Below are 17,334 nucleotides of genomic sequence, written 5' to 3' on the forward strand. Positions count from 1 at the left end.
TCACAGAGGAGTTCAAGACAGGTTGCCCCTGGGAGCTCCTCTATGCTGATGACCTTGCCCTAATTGCGGAGTCACTATCAGAACTAGAGGAGAAGTTTCAGGTGTGGAAGCAAGGTCTAGAATTGAAGGGCCTTAGAGTCAACCTAGCTAAAACCAAAATCCTAATAAGTAGGAAGGTAGATAAAACACAAACCCCTTCAGGTAGATGGCCCTGCTCAGTATGTAGAAAAGGAGTAGGTAGTAACTCTATAAGATGTACCCGGTGCAAGCTATGGACACATAAGAGGTGCAGCAACATCAAAGGCAGGTTAACTAGCAAGTTAGTTTTTGTTTGTGGCAGATGTTCAGGTGCAATAAAGACTGCAAACAAACAGGAAACAACTTCTATCTCATTCCAGGGTGAAAAACTAGAGGTAGTCGATAGCTTCCGCTATCTGGGCGACCAAGTTAGTAGTGGGGGTGGGTGCGCTGAAAGTGTAGCTGCTAGAATAAGAATAGCCTGGGCAAAGTTTAGAGAGCTCTTACCCCTGCTGGCGACAAAGGGACTCTCACTCAGAGTAAAAGGCAGACTGTATGACGCATGCGTACGAACAACCATGCTACATGGCAGTGAAACATGGGCTGTAACTGCTGAGGACATACGTAAGCTCGCAAGGAATGAAGCCAGTATGCTCCGTTGGATGTGTAATGTCAATGTGAATACCCGTCAGAGTGTAAGTATCTTGAGAGAAAAGCTGAACATTAGAAGCATCAGTTGTGGCGTGCAAGAGAGACGATTGCGCTGGTATGGACATGTGGTGAGAATGGAGGAGGATAGCTGCGTGAAAAAGTGCCACACCCTAACAGTTGAGGGAACCCGTGGAAGAGGTAGGCCCAGGAAGACCTGGGCTGAGGTGGTGAGGCAAGACCTTCGTACATTGGGCCTCACCGAGGCGATGACTACGGACCGAGACCTTTGGAAATGGGCTGTGCGTGAGAAGACCCGGCAAGCCAAGTAAGATCGTTGCCAGTGCCCCTGGACTGGTTCTTGTGCGGGTGGCACATGAGATGCACCATTTTGAGCGTGGCCGTTGCCAGTACCGCCTGACTGGCTCCTGTAGGATTTTCGAGCGAGATCGTTGCCAGTGCCCCTGGACTGGCTTGTGCGTGTGGCACATAAAAGACACCATTTCGAGCGTGGCCGTTTTCGTGCGGGTGACACGTAAAAGCACCCACTACACTCTCTGAGTGGTTGGCGTTAGGAAGGGCATCCAGCTGTAGAAACTCTGCCAAATCAGACTGGAGCCTGGTGTTGCCATCCGGTTTCACCAGTCCTCAGTCAAATCGTCCAACCCATGCTAGCATGGAAAGCGGACGTTAAACGATGATGATGATGATGATGATAAATACATATATATATATATATGTATGTATGTATCTATATATATATATATATATATATATATACATACAAACACACACAACTACATATACCAATTTGGATGGCAATTCTACTTGATAGTGAGACATGGGCCCTGAATGCAGAGGACAGGTGACAGTTAGAAAGGAATGAAGCTAGTATGTTCCACTGGATGTGTAATGTAAGTGTATATGTTTGACAGAGTGCTAGTGTTTTGAGAGAGAAGTTAGGCATAAGAGAAATTGGTTGTTGTGTGCACTAGTTTGGTCATGTGATGTGGATGGATGCAAACAGCTCCATAAAGAAGTGCTGATCTCTCAAAGTGGATGGAAGATGTGGAAGTGGGAGGCCCAGGGAGACAGGAAGTACTGAAGAATGATCTCAGAAGCTGAACCTTTTCAAGCTGGATGACTAAGAACCAAGATACCTGACACCTGGCTATACTCAAGAAGACCTGTACCCCACAGCAGAAGTGTTCAGACCAATCCTGCTGGTGGTGCCACATAAAAGTGCCCATGCAATGTTATGTAAAAGCACCCAGGTTGTGTCACATAAAAGAACCCCTGCAGTGCCGCATAAAGTGCCTGTGTGGTGCCACGTAAAAGCATCCAGCATCCTCTGTAAAGTGGTTGGTATTAGGAAGGGCATCCAGCCATAGAAACCATACCGACAGATCAGACTGGTGTCTGGTGCTGCTCCCCAGCTTGCCAGCTCATCAAACTGTCCAACCCATGCCAGCATGACAACAGACGTTAATAACGATGATGATATACATATATTCCTGTCACAACTCATCCATGACCCAACCAGAAACAACCAAAGTGTCTTGGACCTAGTGCTAAGCAACCATACTAACACTATTCATAACATCACAGTGGAAAGAACCCTCTTGTCTGATCATGATGAAGTACTCTGTAACCTCAACCTTCAGCACCCAAAAATTTGGCATAAATCACTAACTCCAATGCACCCATTTGATAATATGAATTGGCATAAGTCAAACTGGAGTGTGATCACTCAAGACTTATTGCAAGTGGACTGGTCCTTCACCCTTGCTTCCTCCAATAATACAATAAACACAGACGCATGGCAACTATTCAAGGACACAGTTACTCACATTTGCTCAAAACACGAACCCTCAAGACTCATAAATAACAGTAGATGCAGGGTTCCAAAACAGAGAAAAGTGCTCAGAATAAACCGAAAAATCAATACTCTAAAATACCACCATCAGCATAACCTCCAATCGAGAACATTAACAACCTTGGAATCAAAGAAGCAACAACTGCAGGACTGTAAGAGAACCTTCATAAGTGACCAAAGAGCTACAGAAGAAGCCTGGGCTATTAAAAACTTCAAGAATAATCCTAAGGTCTTTTACTCCTTTGCAAAAACAGATAGGACAATAGTTTCCTCTATCGGCCCACTGGTTGACAGAAATGGCATCCTTCCTAGTTATGCCAAAGATATGGCTGAGATCCTGTAACGTCAATTCTGCTCTGTCTTCAGTGACTCTGATTTAGTTGACTCAAGCAGCTTTGCTTCTTTGAATCCTCAACATGTCTTCTCTAACATAACCTGTGATGCCACTGATATCCTTGCAACAGTAAAATCAAACCTGATTCAGCAGTGGGTCTGGGCAGGTCTCCTGCTAGAATGCTGAAGGAATGCAGACAGCAACTTGCAGCTCCTCTTGCAAATCTCTGGAGGAAATCACTGGATGCCGGTTTTATCCCTCAAAATCTCTCCCAGTCAGTCTTTCCTATCTTTAAAAAGGGGGATAAATCACTTCTTGTAAACTACCGTCCAATCTCAACTCACCTCACATATCAAAGTATTTGAGAGAGTGTTGAGTTCAAGAGTAACAGCCTTCCTAGAACAAAATCATCTCCTAAGTTGCAACCAGCATGGCTTTCGTGGTGAGAGGGACTGCCTAGCACAGCTCCGCCACTTTGATGACATCTTAAATGCACTAAGTGAGGGCTCCAATGCAGATGTCATATACCTTGATTTCAGCAAGGCCTTTGACAGAGTCGACCACAATATACTGTTAAGAAAACTATCCAACACTGGATTCGGTGGAAAGCTACTTCAATGGACTAGGTATTTCCTAACAAACAGGACCCAGCATGTTGTGGTTGATGGCATCCACTCAAGACCAGCAAAAGTCATCAGTGGAATCCCACAGGGGTACTGTGCTGGGTTCACTTCTTTTTATTGTCTATATCAATGACATTACAGATTCCATTGAAGTAACCGGTTTATTGATTTATTCCACTCATCGATTGTTTTTTGTTTTTTTTCATTTTTGGAGAACTTAAAGCATTCAGTGGGTCTTCACTTCTGCTCTCTCCCATGTTCACACGCGACCATTAAAATATTTGTAGATGACTCTAAGTTCCAGAAAGTCATTAAGGGATCATATGATCAAACGATGCTTCAATCGGACCTATGCACAGTAACCCAGTGGGCACAGAAAAACAATATGCAATTGAACGAAGAAGAATTTGAGCTCATCCACTTTGGAAAAGAGGGCACACTCAAACAACCATATACACTACCGTCAGACCTACTTGAACCATCAGATAATATCAGAGACTTAGGTGTATTTGTCAACAGCAACCTTAGTGGACACATCAGCAATAAAGTCAAAGTTGCCCGCAGTATGTGCTCATGGATCCTCAGAACTTTTCAATCAAAGGATCATGAAACCATCATCTGAAACCATCAGAGAGAGTGTCTGTGTGTGAGAGACAAAAGACAGAGTATGTGTGTGCGTGTGTGAGAGAGAGAGAGTGTATGTGTGTGGTAAAGAATGTGTGTATGTGTAGATAGGAGCGACTTAACAATGTCCAATACTAATTCCCCTTTTCACACAGGCACAGAGAATGTTATCCATGCATGCATCGCACTGAGTGTGCCACGACTTATCTTCTGCAGCACTGTAGACGTTGTTGTAGGAGATAAAGACATAGTTGAAGGCACAGAGGACACTGCAACCACACCAAGCTGTTTCCTTTTCCCTGGATACCCACAAACTAAGCACGAGGCTGAAGATTTAGTCTGTAGAGCAAATGGTTCACACCTTGCCAACGGTAAGAGGAAAGGCTAAAATCTTCACTTATCTAACTTCATCTTCACATTCTGTTTTTCTTTTACTTGGTTTAAATCCTTACCCTGTGACCATGCTGGGGCAGTATTCTAAGTGTTTTAACCCTTCAACATCCAGATTACTCTGTCAAATGTAATGCTTATTTCTTCATGAATTATTCAAACCCCAAAGAATTCTTCTTGACACATGGCTATTATTATTATTATCATTATTACTATTATTATTATTATTATTATTATTATTATTATTATTATTATTATTAAGGTGGTGATGTGGCAGAATCATTAGCATGCAAAACAAAATGCTTAGCAGCATTTGTTAAGGTTCTTTATGTCCTGAGTTCATATTCTGCCAAGGTCGGCTTTGCTCTTCGTCCTTTCAATGTCAATAAAGTAAACACCTGTTGAGCACTGGGATCAACATAATCGGCTTAATCCCCTCCCGCTAAATTTCAGGTTTTGTGCTTAAATTGGAAACACTCATCATCACCATCACCATCGTTATTAGTCTCATAATCATCATCATCACCCTCATAATCATCAACATCATCATCATCATCATTATTACTGAAGCCGTGAATACCATCCTAATTTTTATTATTCTCCCACAGGTGGACGCCTGTGCACCGTTTCGCTGCGTCCAAATGTCATGTACGGTGAAGGTGACCCGTTCCTCATTCCTTCCGCACTTCAGTCTGCCCACAGTGCAGGTGGATGGTCAGTCTGTGTTGGCGACGGTAAAGCCATGTTCCAGGTATCCTACGCAGGCAATGTGGCCTGGGCGTTTCTAATGGCTAACCGGACACTCCTCGACAACAAACTGACAAACGTACAAGGTCAATGCTTCTTTGTGCCCGACGACACACCTGTGACCAGCATCTACACAACCCTAGAACCCTATCTTCAGGACCGTGGGTTCAAGCACATGCCAGTATACATCCCATATTGGTTGATCCATGGTCTCTTGAGCATCCGGGATCTGTTTTTGTGGCTGATATCTCCCTTGGTCAAAATCAATACTCAACCACCCATCTGCAGTATCAAGTACATCAACATGACACTGACCTTTAAAAATGACAAAGCAAGGACGTACTTAGGCTTCCGGCCATTATTCAATGCTGAAGAGGCATTGCAGAGATCAAGAAAATATTATAAGAAAATAAAACTTAATTGAACGAGCTGCGTTTGATGTTGTTACTCTTTTACTCTTTTAATTGTTTCAGTCATTTGACTGCGGCCATGCTGGAGCACCGCTATTTAGTCGAGCAAATCGACCCCGGGACTTATTCTTTGGAAGCCTAGTACTTATTCTATCGGTCTCTTTTGCCGAACCGCTAAGTTACAGGGAAATAAACACACCAGCATCAGTTGTCAAGCAATGTTGGGGGGATAAACACAGACAGACAAACACACATATATGTACATATACATATATATACGACAGGTTTCTTCCACTTACAAGGCTTTGGTCAGCCCGAGGCTATCGTAGAAGACACTTGCCCAAGGTGCCACGCAGTAGGACTGAACCCGGAACCATGTGGTTCATAAGCAAGCTACTTACCACACAGCCACTCCTACACTAATTATTTGAGTGGATCTGTGGTCATCGTTACAGTGGAAGAGTTGGTGCTTCTTAGTTGATTGTCTTCTATCTTTTACCTTGTTTCAGTCATTAGACTGTGGCCATGCTGGAGCACCGCTTTGGAGAGTTTTAACTGAATGAACAACCCCGATATTTATTTATTTTTAAGCCTGGTACTTATTCTATTGGGTTCTCTTGTTGAACCACTAAGTTACAGGGATGTAAACACACCAGTAATCGGTTAAGCAGTAGTGGTTGACACACACGTATTTCAGTTTCCATCTACCAAATCCACTCGCAAGACTTTGGTCAGCCCAAGGATATAGTAGAAGACACTTGCCCAAGGTGCCACACAATGGGACTTCTTCCAATTTCAATTTACAATTCTCAAAGATTGTATTCTTTCTGACAGATATTCCTTTGTGATGGGTAATATTTATCCAGACTTAAATATGGATGTTCTGTTAGAACAAACTATACTGCTGTAGATTCCATGAGAGAAACTCATATTGGCTGGCTTTTGGTGCAAAATGCACTTGTGGGGAGACAAATCCCTGACACTTCTTTGCACTGATACCACCAGATCTCTATCTTTCTTGGTCTTAAGAAGCTCACGGGCTAATTGCAACATCAATGCTTGTACTACTTTTCTATATATCACTTGCAAGAAGATGAGTTACTGCTATGTGCATCCGTAGATTTGTAATGAAGTAATACGCTGCTTCTGTTCTCTTCTACTTCTCTACTAGAAACGTTTACTTTGGAATTTACTTCTATTGAGAAAAAAAAAAAAAATCATGTGCATGTTATTTTTAACGTAAGTTTTCTTATGACGGCTTCTCTTTTCTGCTTATTACTTCAATAGAAATCTACGGATGCACATACGCACATAATAGAGAAAAATGAAACAATTATGGACGACTTGCTCCGAAACACCACCGAGTGGGGAACACTTCTCAAAAAATAACCTGCAGTTGTTTCCTTCAAATTTCCTACATGCTCGAAATGTACATACATCAAGGTATATTTGTAGAAAATTTCACGGAAAAATATTAATTTTCATGGAAGTTAAGAAGAATTTAAATGGACTCTGTTGGAATTTCCGAAAATTGTCCCCCACCCCCATTCCAAAACACTTTCACCGGAAATTTTTGTATATTCGGAATCTACATAATAAATACAATATCCATAAAAAAATTTCATTAAAAAATATTCATTTTTCTGAAAGTTATGACCTTCCAAAGTCTGGTGGGGGGGGGGGGTAGAACTCTGTAGTTATGCCAAATCCGGGAAAGGTTGAATTTATTCTACGTTGTTTAATTGAAGCAGAGTTGCTTTTTACAGGGGACATTACTCTTAGCATCAGGGGAGGTAACTGTAGTTTTAGTGCGCTACGACTGTGAAATTGTTACGATGCATGCCTTATTCATTCATTATTCCCTACTTTAGCACGCAGGACAAAATGCTAAGAAGTATTTCTTCCGGCTTTACGTTCTGAGTTCAAATTCCGCCGAGGTCTACTTTGTCTTTCATCTTTTCGGGGTCGATAAAATAAGTACCAACTGAGCATTGAGGTCGATGTAATCGACTACTCCGCTCCCAAAATTTCAGGCCTTGTGCCAATGGTAGAAACAGTTTTTAAAGTTAAGCTCGTATCAACTCTGATCAAATAGACCGTTGATCAAAGACATTCCAGCCGTGACCAACTCATCTTTTCCCCATGTCTATTATGTACAGAACACCCAGTCAGTCTGTTGTGAGTTGTTGGAAATTTGTCTGCTATTTCTCACTAGTCAAGCGGTCACATCGCTCCCTCTTTGGCTCGATTGTTGAAGCTAAATTTTTAGCAGTTTACTGTGATCTAGGTTTGTTCAGGTATTGCACACCCATTCGTCTCCCCAATTTCCACAAAAAGCGAAAGAGGAGTTTCTTCAACTTGCTTAGCCACGAATCAGGACAAGGCACAACGGTCAGATGGTAGGTGATAACGGATGCAATAGACATACGCGTCACCTCCGCCCTTCCTAGCAGCGATAACGCCCTTCCAGACCAGATCTGGGTTAGGGCAGTTACCTTGCTTGTTAGCTCACCCCAATTCTTCTCTATCTGGAAGTCTGGGTCAAACCAGACCCCTAGCATCTTAACAGGACCTTCCATCCAACGACCCGCAACGTTATTGGACGGCATCGAATAGCCCCTCCAGTTGCCGAGCTACAAGCCGACCGACTTATCCTGATTAATTCTTGCTCTTGCCACCGCTTCGTATCTACTGATGCCGTTTTCTACACAAGGTAACTGCCCTTCATCCGACACGTTGATGGTGATGCCATCCGCATACGCGGTCGCCGTCTTCTCTCCACTCAGATCACGCGCGTTGCCTCCTATTGCCTCCAACCTTCGCAGCAATGGCTCAAGAGCCAGTACATACAGAAATGGAGACAGGGGACATCCCTGGCGAAGAGAGCGGTTTATCTCGAATGGTTTCGAAAGGAAACCATTCACTCGAACGACAGACTCGATGTTGCTGTACAAAGCAGCGATCCAGCCTCGGAAAGTCGGGCCCAGCCCGGCCACCCCGAGAACCGCCGCTATGTACCGATGGTCGACCCTCTCCACGATCAATGTTACCAATGAGACTATCGGTAGATAAAGAAGAAGAAAAATATATTTGTAAAGAATAAATTCTAGAGAATATAGTTATTTATTCGTAATGTATCCATCTCCGCTCAGTTATTCCTGGGAAGGTCGTTGGAGTAGAATCCTCAGGCACCATCCTCCACAGGGTCCTATCATAAGCAACGGTCATTAAACTTACCTGCTGGATTCCCAAACGTGACCAACTGAGACTATAGATGTTATCCAACTATCTCATTCTTGGTTTAACCCTAGGTATCCTGCCAGGTGGCTCTGTTTGAAAAATCTTTCTTGCAATTCTTTCCTTCAACATCTTAATCACATGTCTGTAGTACCGGAGCCGTGACCCACCACCGCCCCTTCAATACGGAGACGTAGTGGTTCGACCTGGAGAGATATCTTGATCTCGGAGTTACGTACCCTGTCGAATAAGGCTACCCCAGAAACCCTTTGCAGAACACTATTGCAGCCGCCTGTTTCGCAATCTACACTCGGTCATAACCCGACATTCGTTATGATGTGTGAAATCATATACAATACCATCAGTGTTTTTTGTAACTGTTTCATTTCTGTACAGTCGTACATGGAACTGAAGCATGTACACTCGTTCATCTATTTCTTTCTTCGGTAGAAGTAAACCTTTCTCAATCATAATAAAGTTGATAAAATGTCTGAAAGCTTTACAACTCCAGCATCGGTGTCTGCTCAAATGTTCAAAACATTGAAGAAATGGAGAAACAACGAATCTAGTATGACGTCATAAAAGAACTATAAAATTTTCTAACGGATGATACAATTAAACTTGTGTGGAGAGAGAGAAAGAGAGGAAGAGTAATTATTCTGCTGTTCCCTTTTGTTAAGTTACGAGGATGTAAACAAACCAACACTGGTTGTGTCCGTCTTGTTAGGCATACATTTAGGGGAGAGCCAAATTGTGAGCTCTTCGAATCCCTATTCTTGATATATATGTTAGTTGAACATGTCAAGCGAGATAACTCAGTATTTTTTTTCATTTCAATACATTTTCGCATCGCCTACGACCAACAGTCCGTGATGTATTTTAGCTGTATAGTCCAGGCTACACTGTGGAGGCGCAATGGCACAGTGGTTAGGGCAGCGGACTCGCGGTTTCGATTCTCAGACCGGGCGTTGTGAGTGTTTATTGAGCGAAAACACCTAAAAGCTCCACGAGGCTCCGGCAGGGGATGGTGGCGAACCCTGCTGTACTCTTTCACCACAGCTTTCTCTCACTCTTACTTCCTGTTTCTGTTGTGCCTGTAATTCAAAGGGTCATCCTTGTCACACTGTGTCACGCTGAATATCCCTGAGAACTACGTTAAGGGTACACGCGTCTGTGGAGTGCTCAGCCACTTGCACGTTAATTTCACGAGCAGGCTGTTCCGTTGATCGGATCAACTGGAACCCTCGACGTCGAAAGCGACGGAGTGCCAACAACAACCAGGCTACACTAATGAAAAAGTACTCTGCAGAGATGTATGTGCATGCTTAAATTTCGTTCTCACCGCGACTTATCGGGAATGCTGGGAGACTAATCTCTTTTCGTCAATTTTCAAAATACGTTTCCCCTACTGCTTCTCGCTAACCACCGATTTCAATGTCTCTTCGAGGACGTCTATCTCACTTCAAACGTCTCCCAAGTCGACTTCAATACTTACAGCCCTTTTTAGCCTTCATATTCGTTCTCTTCAATAGTGCAGCAGCAGAAACATTTTCTCGCAACCCCCAGCTGTTTTATCTCCCACACAAATGCCTCGTCACGTTCTCACCACCAAACACAACTTCCTTCAGTCCATAATAGTCTGCACTTTTGTTTCATCCTAACAATATTATTGTCAATATCAATTACACATCTAATACTGCATTCATCCTACCACCTGGTTCCTATGGCACTCCAAATCAGCTTGACTTGTCACATGATAGTTATCCATGACAGCACATGCTTCTTCTGACCCATCAGAAATAGCTAACCCAGTGGTTCTCAACCGGGTCCCTGGAAGATCTTGTTAAAAATTCGTAATGAAAGGCGGTGGCGAACTGTTAGCATGCTAGGCAAAATGCTTAGCGGCATTACATCCGTCTTTACGTTCTGAGTTCAAATTCCACCAGAGTCGACTTTGCCTTTCATGCTGTCGAGGTTGATAAAATAAGTACCAGTTGAGCACTTCGTCAATGTAATCGATCCACCTCGATCTTGTTGGCCTTGTGTCAAAACTTATATGTAATAAATTCGTTATATTTCAACTATATTTAAACGTTCTTCACACAATTCCTGATATTTAATCATAAAAATATAATTTTAAGGCATCAAATGGCTATGAGGGTCTCCACTGTTGAGAACCACTGATTTAAACAGTTGACTATGAAACCACTTTCAGGCATGTCCCTCCTCAACTCATAGTTGTCCTCTTTAAGAACACACGTAACAGGTTTTGCTGTTCGGAAGTTTAAAGTATAAAACAACTCATTAGTAAATCTCAGGTTGTTAGATCCACAATGTAATAATATATCACCCCTACACGTTACACAAACATTTGAGGAGAGAGACCACTTGGATGTTTGGCACGAAGTCAATCACAATTTTTTTTGGTCCAGATGCATTGCTTGCTTATTTTTCTAGAATGGCCTATCGTATCTATCTAGTCTGCTGTCGAGGTTATGCACATAACTCAAAAGTGCTATCTGCACACGCAAATTCCATTCTGCCCATTATTTAAGTACACTCTTCAGAGACTGGACTGGCTCACCACTTCTGTTGAGGCACTCATCACTCATTGTATTCCATCATATCCCATTCAGCCCTTCTCCTTGATTTTACCTTTACTGTCTGTCAGCTGTTGATTTGTAATGGTTTCAAGTAACAGATCAATCTGATTTGGTAAACTCTACAGGTCACAGTCCCTTCCAAAAAGTGAAATAAAAAAAAAAAAAAAAAAAAAACCCCAAGCAAATTTCATAAAAATATAGTCCAGGAAAGTGTCAGTGATCTTTGCAGGTCATCCCAGACCAATGTGGCAAATGTCCAATTTGAACCCCAAGAAAAGTCATGGGCAGAGAAGGGACCGGGTTTTTAGCTTAACAGAATCGTTTTAATGTTAAGACCTTTGGGTGGTTCTAAAATCTTTCAGCTAATGACTATTGAAAAGGTTAGGCTATTTAGACCCATTTTTGCTATGATGATCAAATTATTAATTCCAGACACATGGTTAATATACAATGCATAATTCTTTTTAATGAAAATGTAAAATTTGATGGTGATGTGATTGCGATATCTGGCATATTAATCTAACTGCTAAGATCAGGGGGTTGAGAAAGTTCTTACAATCAGGGGCAAGTTGCAAGTGAATAAGAACCTGGATGATGTGTCTGTGCTGAGAAAAATATAAACCTGATTTAATTACATTACTTAAAATAGTTTTGCTTTTGTTATTACTTTGTCAGCTTCAAGTGAGATTGAGAGGTTTTCAATTACCAAAAGCCAATCAGATTTGCTCAGACAAATACAATTGCAAACATAGTTTGTTGTTGCCTCTGTTTTTATGACTGATCATTTCTTTGCAAGTTTTTACCTAAACAGGGGTGGTGACAGTGTTGCTACTGCTTGTGTGACACAATCAGATTTCCAACTTACTGAAATTGGATGGCAGATAACAGTGCCACCAATTAAAATATATCTACAAGTGCAACATTGGAGAATGGTAAAGGATAATTATTCCAAAGATCTTTCTCATAGAAGAAAAAAGTATATAAACAATATGTGAGCAACACAAAAGCCGAACTTTCTGAAGAGATCAATATTTTAGTGTAGGCTTACTTTACTTTATCCAACTTAAAACCTTAAAGCATAGGAGTGTTCGGTAATGCTAAGTTGCATAGGAATTAAAAATGTAAAAGGAGAAAAATTGGGGTACTGTGGAATACTGCTTAAACTGTGGCATTATATAATGTTTGTAGATACAGATTAATGACCACCACCCTTTAGACTGAAACCCTGCTTTAAAAATTTCTATAAAAATTCTACAATTCAAAACCATATAATACATATTGGCAAAGAACAACTTTTTAGAGGGGAGGGGATCCTATTTCATCTCTGAAGATAGGAGAAAAAAGAGCATTTCAGATTTTGAATAAACAGCCCATGTTATTCAAAGTGGCTGGTGTATACAGAGACACCGATGTTTAATTACAAGAAATTGCAGGTTCTAACAGGGGGAAATGTACAAAGAAAGTAAAATAAAATTTAACACAAACTTTTAAATCAGTGAATTTATTTTTAAGAATGGTTGAACAAGTTCTTTCTAGGATTCTAGCCATATGTGATAACATTTCAGTCACTTGAACACTGTGACATATGCGACATTTGATATAAAAATATTTCTATAGTTTTACAAAAGGCTAGAATACCGGCCATCCTTCTTGGTTGCTGTCAAAACAATGAATCAAAAAGAGGAAAAGTTCAATGTAGTTTTTGTTAGGTGAAAATGTGCCTAGTTCATGTGGCAGTATGTGTCTGGAGGGGTGTGGGTGTAACAATGAGGACATTACTCAATGGGTCTAATGCACTACTGACCTGCACTGACCAAACATGAAAGCAGTCCGAGTTCAAGTGTTGCCTTCAAAGAGGATCTGATAGAATACAACCAATGAGAGTATCAAGGGAAAAAAAAAAACAAAGATAAGCAGTTTACTTTCCCTGCCCCAAATTTTTCCCTGCTTCATTATGTGAAATGCTGCCCTCATCACAATGATGGCAACACAAAAAGGAACTGGAATCAATAGTAACAACCAGTTTTATTAATGACAATGAAATAAATGACAGACAGCTAGGGGGTGATGAATGAACGGCCCCATCATGCTCTAAACAACTTTTACAAAGGTTTGGGTTTTTAATTATATATTTTTAATTATTTTTTTTTTAATGATGGTGGCATAGGTCGTAATGATTGAGACAGTTAACAGATATTTTCTGTTGAAATGTCTGATAAGAGTGCATGTCAATTTACAACTGTCAACTCTGGCTGCTCACACAGGGCTGTGATGGACTTTTTAAGCACAGCCAACCAATATCACTGAATGTAAGGAATTCATTTATTTTGTTAGATTAAAATGGTAAATAAACCCTCAGTAAATTATATTACTAGAGATCAGATGACTTTGAAAGAAATAGAGGTTATCTTTGGTAAATAATCAAGAGGGTGATAGTAGTTCAATGAATTTTCCTTCAATGCCATGAAGATGAGATCGCAGAAAGTGTGGCCAGCACAAGCACTGCCATTCTTGAGTGCCTGTTGTATCAAACATAGCTGACAATAGGTAACTGCTCCAAGGTCCTCTACAGTTTTGACATTGGCAAAAATAATTCGATACACTCAATGATGCTTAACTTCTTACGTTTCCACAGCCAGGAAATGAATTTTCAGGGGAAAAAAAAAAAAAAGATAAAATCCAATTTTTGCTTTATTATCTTGCACACCATCTGGCCTCATCCTTGATTAATTTCTAGTTTTGCTGTTAGGAATCAAATATTTGTGAAATATCAGTAGCTGCATGAATGTAGAGGTATCACAATTTATGCAAAGCATGCAACTTGATGTTTTTTTTTTGTCCAGGGATCCAAATTCAAAATTGAAAGACTTCTTGCAACCATTAAGTTGACAACACAAAGTAGGATGTAGTAGAGTTAGCAGGATTGACAAGGACAAAGACGGCTTTTAATAACAATGCAATAACAGATAAAAAAAAAAAAAAAAGAGTGCCAGGAGTGACTTTGGCAGTGTAGGTGGGATGTCACTTGGTATGGCTGGCTGGCAGGTTTATCAGAGTTTTTTCTGTCCAGCCAGTCTTGGTCATTGTTTACAAAACCAGCCAGAAACAAGTAGCAAGATGTATACAGCTCTACTTAAGAGGATTTCATTCCACAGGTTTATCACTGAGGACAGCAATGGCATCTTTCACAGCATGGTAAATGATATTCTTGACCTGAAAAGAAACCAAAAAACAAATTTACAATTTCAGAGATAGGCAACATCTTAGATCGTTTAAATATTTATCTTTTCGAAATCAAGCAGTTCTTCCAACTTAATTTACTCTGCGTCATATCTAACTAACATTGAGAGTGAATTTTTACTGTTCATCTCATAACACATTATCATCCACTTTTTCATGCTTGCATGGGTCAGACAAAATTTCAAATGGACTTTCTATGGCCAGATGCCTTTTGTTGTCAACCCTCATTCATTTCCAAGCAAGGTTAATATTTCCCCATGGCTACACATCTTTTCACAGAATATTGGAAATGAAGGACATTGTTTGTATTATGATGACACTTTTAGGAAGCAAACTTTTTGGACAGCCACACCCGTCCCTTCTAATTTTATAGTAAAGAATTTTACAAGTTAAAAACGCCAACTATTTTGCAACTAGATTTTAGGAGGATTATATTTTAGTTAAAATTTAAAATCTTCTCCAAAGGAAAATTACCTGAAGTTTATCTTCATGGTTACTGTGAGAATCTGACAAATGACGGAATTCCTGAGTCATGCGGAAACAGTGATTCAAATGTTCTGGGGAGACAAAGTCTTCTGCCACTTTGATACAACTGTGTAAATTCCGTACCTAAAAAAACCAAAATGAAATTGTGCAAGTGAAAGACAAATCTAAAACTAAAAATATTGAATTTTTTTTTTTTTTTTTGTGCTTTATTTACTGTTTACACACTAACCTGATGAGGTGCTCCAGCTGGAATGAACACAGCATCACCCAGACATTGTACAATGGTGTAACCATGTACACCATATTCTTTGTTAAGACGGTCCCGCAGTTCAGCATCCAGATACCAGCTTTGATCATGAATTGGATCATGATCAGGTTCTATCTGCTGTCCATTTTCTTTCCCAACCTAAAAACAAAAGGGAAAAAAACCCCATCAAATTGATAAAATCAAACCATGCATTGACAGACCACACAACTGAGTAAAAAAAAAAAAATAATAAGAGTGTGGAACCCCTAATTTACCTTATTTAGCAAGTCTCTAATTTTGTCAGCTTCTTCAGCACAATAAATATGCCACAGAGCGCCTGGGATTTCATTGACTTCTCTTACCCGTCTCTTGGTAATAATATCACAGTCTGCCTCATCAATAGCTTTAAGGGCAGCTGGAAAGAAAAAGATAATGTACTTAGCTAAAAATATATATATTTGAAAAATGAAACAAAAACAAGAGACCAATATTTGACAGTTTCAACTGGTTAATAAAAAACATGCCAGTGCCATGTTATAAGTACCCAACTCACACTGTTAAGTAGTTGGGATTAGGAAAAGCATCTGGTTGTAGAAACCAAGCCAAATCAGACTGGAACCCGGTGCAGCTTTTCTGCTTGCCAGCTCTGGTCAAACCAACCCATGCCAGGATGAAAAAGATGTTAAAAGATGATGATGAACTTACCATCAATATGATCTTGTCGTCCATTCGGTCCATCGTCAGGGATCCCAACATGGACCATTACATTTACAGCATCAGACACATCCAAATGTAAGTTAGTCGTTCCCTCTGATGGAAAACTAGCAGAACCTGAAAGAAACAGTAAATAAGAATAAATAAATAAATGAAAAATACGTACTTATGATACTACATTTTTACTGTAACTCATATATATATATATATAAATGATATTTACCGTAAGCATTGTACATTTTTGGTCCCAGATCTGGTTTAACCAGAAAATCTGGAAGGCGGGAAGCTAAATTCAATATTCCTACACGATTTGTATAATCTGGAAGGGGAAGTGCCTGCATCAAGTCTAAAAATCTCTGAGGAAGGATATCACTGAAATCATCACTCGGAGGCCAATCTTTTAGTTTTAAAAGCATTGGATCATTATTTTTATCCCTCAGACGTTCTGAAAAACAAACGGATATTAAAGAATCACCAAATGTTTAAAATACAAATATATATATATATATACACACATACATAAAGCGAAATCGTGATGGCACCTGTACCCAGCGTAGCCTTCCTGGCACTTGTGCTGGTGGCATGTGTAAAGACATTCGAGCAAAATCGTGCCAATGCCGCTGGACTGGCTCCTGTGCAGGTGGCACGTAAAATACACCATTTTGAGCGTGGCCGTTGCCAGAACCACCTGGCTGGCTTTCGTGCCGGTGGCACGTAAAAACATCCACTACACTCTCGGAGTGGTTGGCGTTAGGAAGGGCATCCAGCTGTAGAAACTCTGCCAAAACAGATTGGAGCCTGGTGTAGCCATCCAGTTCACCAATCCAACCCATGCTAGCATGGAAAGCGAACGTTAAATGATGATGATGATATATAAGGCGTTTATATAATTAATGAAATATGTTGAGCAACACTACTTACTTCTTATATATTCAAAACCATCCCAAAATACTTTCATTGAGTGTCCAATCCACACATCTCCAGTCCGACAGTTCACTAAGTCATTATCTACATGACCAAATTGTTCACAGAAGCTTTCAGGTTTCCAAATTTTGGACTTTAAGTACTTTTGCACACCAGAAACAAGAACAGGCTAAAAAAAAGTGTAGACGAGAAAAAATTTTTTTTGAATTTCTA

General features: G+C 40.5%; 2 protein-coding genes across 11 annotated transcripts in view; one reads left to right on the top strand and one right to left on the bottom strand.

Moving 5' to 3' along the window:
* Positions 1–5,690, top strand: part of LOC106875030 (3 beta-hydroxysteroid dehydrogenase/Delta 5-->4-isomerase) — a 15,878-nt gene extending 10,188 nt beyond the window's left edge. For all 4 annotated transcript variants that reach the window (XM_089362401.1, XM_089362403.1, XM_089362400.1 and 1 more), the window contains exons 4-5: positions 4,279–4,494; positions 5,122–5,690. In XM_089362401.1, coding sequence (XP_089218527.1) covers positions 4,279–4,494; positions 5,122–5,684 — 779 coding nt within the window. In that variant the 3' untranslated portion in view covers positions 5,685–5,690. The remainder of the gene's footprint in view (positions 1–4,278; positions 4,495–5,121) is intronic.
* A 7,305-nt stretch (positions 5,691–12,995) lies between these two features.
* LOC106875029 (jumonji domain-containing protein 1C) overlaps positions 12,996–17,334 on the bottom strand; it is a 354,655-nt gene continuing 350,316 nt past the window's right edge. For all 7 annotated transcript variants that reach the window (XM_089362407.1, XM_089362406.1, XM_089362405.1 and 4 more), the window contains 7 exons: positions 17,119–17,290; positions 16,421–16,642; positions 16,189–16,314; positions 15,759–15,898; positions 15,466–15,642; positions 15,225–15,359; positions 12,996–14,723 (listed from right to left, as the gene is read on the bottom strand). In XM_089362407.1, coding sequence (XP_089218533.1) covers positions 14,655–14,723; positions 15,225–15,359; positions 15,466–15,642; positions 15,759–15,898; positions 16,189–16,314; positions 16,421–16,642; positions 17,119–17,290 — 1,041 coding nt within the window. In that variant the 3' untranslated portion in view covers positions 12,996–14,654. The remainder of the gene's footprint in view (positions 14,724–15,224; positions 15,360–15,465; positions 15,643–15,758; positions 15,899–16,188; positions 16,315–16,420; positions 16,643–17,118; positions 17,291–17,334) is intronic.

The sequence above is a fragment of the Octopus bimaculoides genome, chromosome 14 (genome assembly GCF_046866305.1).
Source record: "Octopus bimaculoides isolate indiv1 chromosome 14, ASM4686630v1, whole genome shotgun sequence".
Lineage (NCBI taxonomy): Eukaryota > Metazoa > Mollusca > Cephalopoda > Octopoda > Octopodidae > Octopus > Octopus bimaculoides.